The sequence below is a fragment of the Culex pipiens genome, chromosome 2 (assembly GCF_016801865.2).
Source record: "Culex pipiens pallens isolate TS chromosome 2, TS_CPP_V2, whole genome shotgun sequence".
Taxonomy (NCBI): Eukaryota; Metazoa; Arthropoda; class Insecta; order Diptera; family Culicidae; genus Culex; species Culex pipiens.
The window spans coordinates 28,562,946-28,571,708 of record NC_068938.1 but is presented as its reverse complement, the minus strand read 5'-3'; the positions used below and the strand labels follow the sequence as shown (position 1 = coordinate 28,571,708).

The 8,763-nt window shown below is 38.5% G+C and overlaps 1 protein-coding gene across 2 annotated transcripts; it reads right to left on the bottom strand.

The window, feature by feature from the left end:
• Positions 1–367: 367 nt before the first annotated feature.
• On the bottom strand, positions 368–8,628 carry LOC120415524 (uncharacterized). 2 transcript variants are annotated; one of them, XM_039577082.2, is made up of 4 exons: positions 8,470–8,628; positions 6,363–7,733; positions 6,005–6,298; positions 898–1,005 (listed from the first exon to the last, which is right to left on the bottom strand). In XM_039577082.2, the coding sequence occupies exons 2-3, from the start codon at positions 7,695–7,697 to the stop codon at positions 6,014–6,016; spliced, it is 1,620 nt and encodes a 539-aa protein (XP_039433016.1). In that variant the 5' UTR covers positions 7,698–7,733; positions 8,470–8,628; the 3' UTR covers positions 898–1,005; positions 6,005–6,013. The 2 variants fall into 2 exon arrangements, with proteins under 2 accessions (XP_039433015.1, XP_039433016.1); XM_039577081.2 differs by lacking the exons at positions 6,005–6,298; positions 6,363–7,733; positions 8,470–8,628 and adding an exon at positions 4,265–5,833 and having other exon boundaries at positions 368–1,005.
• Between the last annotated feature and the right edge of the window lie 135 nt (positions 8,629–8,763).

The window sequence follows — 8,763 nt, the reverse complement described above, 5'->3', positions numbered from 1 at the left end:
TAATTTTGGATCCCTCACTTTTCCAGAAAATACCTCAAATTTAGGTATTTATACCTAGAAATAAGGAATAATCATGGTCCGCCATCTTGGATTATACCTAAATATCAGTAATTTTGGATCCCTCCCTTTTCCAGAAAATACCTCAAATTTAGGTATATATACCTAGAAATAAGGAATAATCATGGTCCGCCATCTTGGATTATACCTAAATATTAGTAATTTTGGATCCCTCACTTTTTCTGAAAATACCTCAAATTTAGGTATTTATTCCTAAAAATTAGAAATAATAATGGTCCGCCATCTTGGATTATACCTGAATGTCAGTAATTTTGGATCTCTCAGTTTTCCAGAAAATACCTCAAATTTAGGTATTTATACCTAGAAATAAGGAATAACCATGGTCCGCCATCTTGGATTATACCTAAATATTAGTAATTTTGGTTCCCTCACTTTTCCAGAAAATACCTAAAATTAAGGTATTTTGGTTCTACAATTATACCTAAAATATAGGAATTCTCGTACTAAAACGCTATTAGTAATTTTATTACTAATAGCCGATTAGTAATAAAATACCTTATTGCAGTCAGGTTCGATTATACCTAAAAATTAGGAATTTATACCTAATGTCCGTTTTGCGTGTAAATTTTAAATGTGTCAGTCAGTGACTAATGTCTTATTAAACGTCTCTCTTTGGCGTGAACAGAAATGAATTTTATAGCACTTTGGTGAACGGATTATTTACACTCCCGAGCGTGGGAAGAGATCAATCGAGCCGAGGGGGTCGAAATCGGCGGTTGAACGCAGAATGGTGTTGAACACGGTCAGCGTGCTGTAAACCTCTTCGCCGATGATCTGCTGGTCCGGATGGCGTACGATTGGGAAGAGTTTTCGCGTGCGATCGTCCAGTTGGACCCAAAAAACATCCAACGTGTCCAGGTTGTCTAATATCAGCGTTCGATCCGAGTCCTTTGGGATCGAGAGGCTGCATTTGGAGAGGTAGAGGTGCTGTAGGGGGAGAAAATCGGATATGCAATTAAAATCTGTTGAAAGTAATCATTTAAAAAAAAAAAAAGTTCGATTTAACACATTGGAAATTCACGCCAATTTTATGGTACTCTGAAAACTGCTTGAATTTAATGAAAAATGTATCGAGGTTTTTAAGCGAAGATGGCGTTCGAATGGTGAACGCCCGAAATGTCAAAATCACGCAGTGGTACCAACATTACGGAAAAAGTGTGCCATTAAAAAATTGCCACATTTTTTTTCTAATGTTGGTGCTACTGCGCGATTTTGAAATTTCGGGCGTTCACCATTCGAACGCCATCTTCGCTTAAAAACCTGGATTATTTTAGAATATTTGTGAACAAAACAAAACCGTACCAAGTAGCAAAAGTTCAAGAAATCAAATGTTTGCTGCACCAAATTTTTAAGAGCTCATTGTGCAGTTATAAATCAAATAATATGCAAAAATATCTCCAAAATGCAACACATCCTAAACGACATATTTCTCACAAGTTAAATAAATCAAAAATAGGAATTTTCAGATCATGTATTTGAATTATTTATACCAAATTCCATTTATTACAGTTTTTGTAACGTAATTTTATTTTAATATCAAATCTTTCACCAATTTTCGAACTCCAACTTGTTAACCATTATATGATTATTTGGGATTGCCTCAAAAGGCAGAATCTCAAAAGGCAGAAATTCAAAAGGCCGAATTTTGTCTTTTGCCCAGAAGGCAGAACGTCTCAAAAGGCCGAATGTCTCGAAAGGCAGAATGATTATGGAATTAAGAATTTTGTTCATATTTTCACGATTTTCATTGATTATGATGTTCAAAGATACAGTAAACTAATGAACTGTGTTCTTTTTTATAATTTTAAGCGAAATAAGTACATAATGAGTACATTCTGTTTATCTTTACCGATCATATTGTTACCATGCATACAAATGAGTAGAGTAGAATGAATTAAAGCATTTCAAAAGTGTTTCAATCTTGTTGTTGATTGAATTATGGTGACGATAACCGAAATTTGATCATTGTCACCAAGTACTTAAATGAATTCAAATAATTACAATTATTTTTTTGCGACAAATAAATAGAATATTTAAAAATTTAGATAGCAGCAATGCTAGGAAGTTATACCTTCTTTTTTTCGAAACCAATGTTTATTACATAACAATGGTTTAAAAAAATAATAATAGCAAACCGCGCCCAAAAAGGCGGAAACGCATTACAAACGAAGTTTGGAATGCGTTTCCGCCTTTTTGGGCGCGGTTTGCCTTATGAGATTCGGCCTTTTGAGCATTCGGCCTTTTGGGATTCGGCCTTATGAGAATTCTGCCTTTCGAGTAATTTGGCCTTTTGAATTTCGGCCTTACGGGATTCGGCCTTTTGAGATTCTGCCTTTCGTAGGAGACCCGATTATTTTTACAGAGATTTGATAATAAAATAACTCCAGCTGTTCGTTTTGCGATATGTTTTATTTGAGTTTTGAATGTCGTTATTTAAGATTCTCTTCGATTTTTTTAAAATAAATGAAATGTTCATGTGTTATGAAATTACAAATATTATTTAAATATCATCCATCAAAATGTTGTGGTGTGTTTGAGTTTAGAAAAGAACCTTTAAATATACTGAGAATTCTTATGAGAGACTATATTCCAAATTTTATGGCATTTCACGGCAATGACCAAATTTCACGGTCAAGAGCAAATTTCACGGATTACGTGGCTTTCGCGAATCGTGAATAATTGATAATTTTGGAAACCAACAAATATAACTTAAAAAAGGAAGTTGAAGCCAATCAAGCACTCTTCTATGTTAGCTCAGAAGTTGCCAAATGTTACATCCTGGAGCAGAACTGTTGAATTCTTTGAAACAATACTAATCGAAATTGAATAAAATTCGAATCATGTTTAGTTCTGATAATTTAAATCTTTAAAATCCACAATTCTAACTAAATTTAAATTCTTTAATTCTTGAATTTTAAAATGCCGCAATCTTTGATACAGGAAGCGGATAACATTCCAGAATTTCAAGATAAGAGAACCACATTTTGAAAAAAAATTGTGATTCGATTATCTGAACTTTTGAATTTTCGAATTAAAAAAAATCCAATATGGTTTTTTTAGATTCTTGAATTATGGAATTTCTAACAATTTTTGAAATTTTTGAGTCTTTAATTTTTTCTAGTGTTTGTATTTTTAAATATTTATAGTCCTAAATTTGTAATACAGTCGACTCTCTGGTTGTCAATATCCAAGGGACCGTCGAGGAAGAGAAGCATCAGTTTACAGAACGACGCAAAATGAAGACTCGATTGAAATTTGATTTTTCTTGCTGACCAGCTATGGGAGAGAATCATGGCAACGTCCAGCAAACAAAAACAAAGAAATGTCAAACACCCTTCAAAGCTTCGTTACTCAAAGAAAAATGTCTATGCAAGCCATGAGAAGTGAAATTATTGACAACCGGAATAGATGTTTAAAGCAAATAGAATACAAGGGACCGTCGAGGAAGAGATCCTTCAAGCAAGAGAAAATATTGAGGAATAAAGACAATCGAAGTATGCAGTTTGAAGGGACTGGAGAATTCATCGGTACATGGAGCAATATTGATATCGAGAAGATCGACAGCCAGAGAGTCCACTGTAATTGGATTTTTTTTAATTATCTTTTTAATTTTGTGCCAAATTTTTTTAAGATTGTTGCGAAATATTGCGGGTATCAGGATTAATTATCATTCCGCTGCGATCGTATCCCGCCGTTGCGGAAATCGCAGAGGTCCCTTAGTAGGCTCAATTGGGTCCTAAAATGAAGCTTAGATTGCTGATATTATTGTTTACAGCGATAAAGGTTATTTTTCTGAGTACAATGACCCTTTGTACGACCACAAAGAGTTTAAAATTGATTTTTAAATCAATTTTGAAAAATTGACCTCGCGGTCCTTTTTGACAGAAAAGCTCCTACTTGACAGCTTGTTCCTAGGGGACCATAGTTGATCCATCGAAAAAATGGTGTCTAGTCAATTTTTTTTTTGCATTAAAATGAAAAAAAGTGACCAGAAATGGTTTTCAATCGTGTTTTTTACCGTTGTACATAAAAATTGACATAGGGCTTTATTACCCAATTGGCCCATTTCTTTTTTGGGGAAAATTTTGAAGGGAAAGATACACAAATTTGGAATGAATTTAACGTTGACCTTATTTTTTCGAATTTAGAGAGTATTCTTAGCAAAAAAAAAACATGTTTCACTCACCTTCAACCGCGAACACTTCCCCACACTCTCGACACACTCGAGCGACGTGTTCAAATTAACCAAGCTGAGGCTCTCCACGCCCAGCGTCGTCGCACGCGGCACGTTCCCGTCCGTACAGGTGTCGTAGCAGTCCGTCTTGAAGAGCACCAACCGCCGGATGTGGTCCGTACGTTGCAGAAACTGAACCAGATACAAATCGACGGCTTTGGCGAAGCTGGTCGAGTCCAGGTTAACGAACAGCGTGTCGTTCGCTTTGTTCGCTTGGATGATTAGCTTCGGCAGGAGCGATACGGAAACGGAGATATTTTGGAGTTTTGGGTAGTCTAGAACTAGGAAGTCGGCGTCGTTTTTGAACACAATGTTTGTTAACTTGAGCAGGGTAAGCTGCTGGAAGCCGAGGATTTTGTTGGTGGATTTTAAGCACACGTTGTTAAGTTCTAGCTTTTTAAGTCGGGCTAGTGATTCCGCCAGTTGCGATAGGCTGACGCAGCATAAGGTACTTTCATTGTTCATGACGTGCAGCTGTAGAGCTTCGAGTCGCTTGTATTTGCAGATGGTGTCGACAGTTTCTACGAATAGGGTTGGAAGCAGTTCTTTTTCGTACTCTAGTGACAAGCTGAACCGTTTCAGGCTTTTAAGATGGGTGAGGAATTCGACGCTCTGCACCGTGTTGTAAATCCGCAGTATTAAGGTGTTCAAATGCGTGAACGAGCATTTAAATATATCGGAGAAATTCTTTCTATACAGAGTACACTCTACAGTGTCTAATGTATCACAGTCGGGTAGAATTAAGTTTAGTTTGCTTCCGAAGCTATCGTTAACGGAAACTTTCCTAAGGCGTGGTCCTTTGATCGTCACCGTTCGGTTGCCGCGGCGCAGGTGATTTTCACTCCAGTTTAAAGCTTTCAGCTTTGGAAGCGCTATGTTGTAGCTTTTGCCACTGCATGTGTCCTGCTTCAGGTAGCGATGATCCAGGGAAATGTGGACTTCCTCCAGGTGCTCCAACCAGCTCGAGTAAAGTTGACTAAACCAGTACAGCGTATCGACTGGAGCTCGGTCAATCTTGAGCCTTCGAAGTCGAATCTTACCAGAGCACACGTCCAACACCGATTCCAGAGGTTCTCCCTGGTTCAGCTGATGAATCAGTACGTTGGTGTAATTTCGCTGGCTTTCTTGCAGCACTCTAATGGTGCGAGCACGCTGAGCGTGGACCACGAGCCAGCTTCTTCGGGAAACGAGGCTGGCCGCTGCCTGGCTCCATCTGCGACAAACCAAGCTGTGTACCAGTAACTCTTCAAAAGTCAAAAAGTCCAAAATGGCTTGTAGAATTTCCAGTGGAAGACACTCGAACGACATACTTGTTTGCGACTAGCTACAATTTCTACTAAACTACAGCCAACTTCACAACAAACTTCTCCGAAATGCACATAATCGAATTAATTTTGACAACATTTGCCACCCTCCAAAAACAAGGGCTACCTGGATTTTATGGCTCGCAAAGTGAACTCAAACAGCTGATTTTGTTCATCTTGTTCATTTTCACACGCTGAACTTCATTTGTTTGTTTACAATCCCGAACATGAAGAGATAACAACCGTCTGAGATTAATTAGTATATGAATTTAATAAAAACAAAAATTTAATAAATAAAATAAAGATTCTTATGAAATTCTATATTCTAGAAAAAAGGAATTTCTCACATTCAAAAATTTCAGACAACACTTGAAATCACTCAAATTACCTGTTTATTTCACAGCGGACCACGATCGATCCCATTACTGCCAAACGTTGGCAAGCGCATCTCCGAATCGGTTAAATTTGTACTCCTAAACACCATCGTCGGCCCCATCCGATGACCAACAACCGTCGTCTCCGTCTCCGCTTCTTCAGCCCCGCTGGCGACGGTGATGGGGAACCTCACCAGCTGGGAATTGCTCAGCTTTACACAGTCCACGTGAAGCGTGGTCACGTTGTCCAGATGCACAGTTTCCACCGCCTCGTGACATCCGATCGTGCAGCCAACCAGCGAGAGGTGCTGAATTTGGAAAAAAAGAATGTTTTAGATAGACATTTTAAAATAAGTTTGAGTTAAAACTAACCTTTAAAGTTTTCCACTTGGCAATTTGCTGGAAGAAATCGATGCTCACGCAAAGCGTACGCAGTTGAAGTTTTTCGATGAGCGGTGCAAAGTCTTTCGGGATTGTGTTGAACACGATGCTGCTTTTGTAGTTGGGGTTCAGGATGATCAGCTCTCGAACGGTGTCGTGTTGTAGCAGGAACGCGCTCAAGTACATTTTGAAAGTTTCCTCCAAGTTTCTTGCGCCGAGATCGACAAAAAGTTTGCTGACGCCGTTTTTATCGAGGAAGGTCTTCGCCAATACTCCCACCGGAAGCGACAACGACTCGAGCGCGGGAGCTGTTAGATTTAACGTGCACTCGCTGTCCCAAAAGTTGACATCTTTCAGTTTCAGGATTTTGAGGTTTTCACTACGCACGGGGTCCGAGAAGATCAGATCCAGTCCCGCCAATTCCAGCTGCTTGAGTTTCGGTAAGCCGTTACAAATTGTTGCCAAGTTGAGCGCACCACGTCGATTAACGGAATCTTTTACACAGATTCGTAAGCTTTCCAGCAAGCCGCACCCACAGATGGCCTGCAGATGTTTCCAGGTCATTTCTCCAAAGTATATGCTCAACTCTAGCCACCGGAGGTTGGGTAACTGGGCAAAAAATCCGAGATCGTAGTTTTCGTTGGCAAAATCGAGCACAAGTTTGCGCAAACTCGACAACGTTCCCGTAAACGTGTCCGTGAAATGCTTCGTGTACAGCATACTTTTGATTTCCGTCAGCTTATCACAAGTTGGAAGTCTCAGAATGGCCGTCGCGTCTAAGCTATCTTCCACGATCGCCGATTTCAAGTTGGGTGCTTCGATTGTGACGGTCTTCTCCCCCGCGCCGTACAGACATTCTCTCCACCGTAAATGCCTCAGTTTCGGCAAGCACAGCCGGTAGTCCGCTTGGCCGCACACCAGATAGTCCGTGAAGCGATCGTCCAGTTCGATTTGGAGACACTCGATGTGGGCGAACCAGTCGCGATACGTTTGGTAAAACCGGTCCAGATGGTCCTCGAGGATTCCCGTGAGCTCGAACTTGCGTGGGGTGAATTTCGCAGCGCACAAGTCCAGAATAATCCGGAGTTGTACCCAACTGTCCATGGCATTGATACTGATCGCGTAGTAGTTTCGGCCACTGTTCGATAGAACCTCCTGATGGGCTAGCATTGAGTTATCTATTCGGAGACAGCACTTGCGAGCGATTACCGTGCCCGCTGCTCCGTTCCATCGGTGGCAGACAAGCGATGCTTTGAGGACATCGTTAAGGGGAAGCCAGGATAGTATTTCTTCCAGAATTTCGATTGGAAACAGGTTGAGATCCATTTTTAGTTTTTGTTTGGTTGAACTCACTTTTCAGCACTGTTGAAGATGAACCATTTTAAGAGGAACTCAATTAGAATTATTTTTTCTTTAAAAAATACACTAGCTAATAATATTTTGATTTTAACATTTTATTAAATTTTTATGCTTAGCAAAATCTTAACACCAACATTAATCAATGTATCGGAAATCGGACACATTATGGTTCTAAATTTTATTATATTTTAATTTTTTTTTATGCAAACGTAAACTTGTAAAAATGAAGTCAAAGTTACTAGCAGTTGCATAAGTTATTACAATAAATAATCAGGTTATTAGCTATAAAATTTTTTCATTGTTACCTAACTATTAAGAGAGCATTTCTCCCAGAAACGATCAACTATTTTGAAAATATTACGAAATTTTGAGAAAGGATTTTCTGATCAATTTGAAGTCTTCGGCAAAGTTGTAGGGGAATACTGTATTGTAGTGGTAAAGTCAGAAAGTCATCAAAAAATGTTAGTCAAATTAAAAAAGCGAAAATTATCGTCGTTGGAAATCTCAAAGAAATGCTCAAACTATATAGCTTTATTTTCATGCAACATGAAAAATTGAGGAAAAATAATTATAATCATTTACTGAAAAAAAATGTTTTTTTAGTAGGGTAGAAAACACGTCCAGTGGGTTTGAGGTTTGAAACAAGAATGAATATTTATTTCCAATCAACAACGAAGGTAACTATGTTAACTGGTCGTATGTTACTATCTGTTACGATGCTTCTAATAAGTTTACTTACCTTTGCCGAATGTTGCCCCATCAGGAAACACTTTCAAAGTTCTAAAATCACTATAAAATGCACAAAATCGCAAATTTCAAGCTAAATTGTGAGCAAAACCTCCAAAAAGCACTTCACGAGTCACATAAATAAAAACAAAAGACAGCTGGTTCTTTTTGACGTTTCTCAACATAATAAATTAATAAAAAGGTTCATTATGGCACGTAGATTCATCTCTTTGGATGAATTTGCCACAGATTTTCAGATGTTAGACTTGACGTTTGAATAATAATTAGAGTTTGAAAAAGATTTTTT

What these genes read in the sequence shown, in the direction of transcription:
- LOC120415524 (XM_039577081.2), bottom strand. Translation starts at nt 5,620, where the DNA reads ATGTCGTTCGAGTGTCTTCCACTGGAAATTCTACAAGCCATTTTGGAC. An exon ending in GGAAGTGTTCGCGGTTGAAG is followed by an intron (nt 1,006 to 4,264) that starts GTGAGTGAAACA and finishes CTCCCCCTACAG; the next exon opens with CACCTCTACCTCTCCAAATG.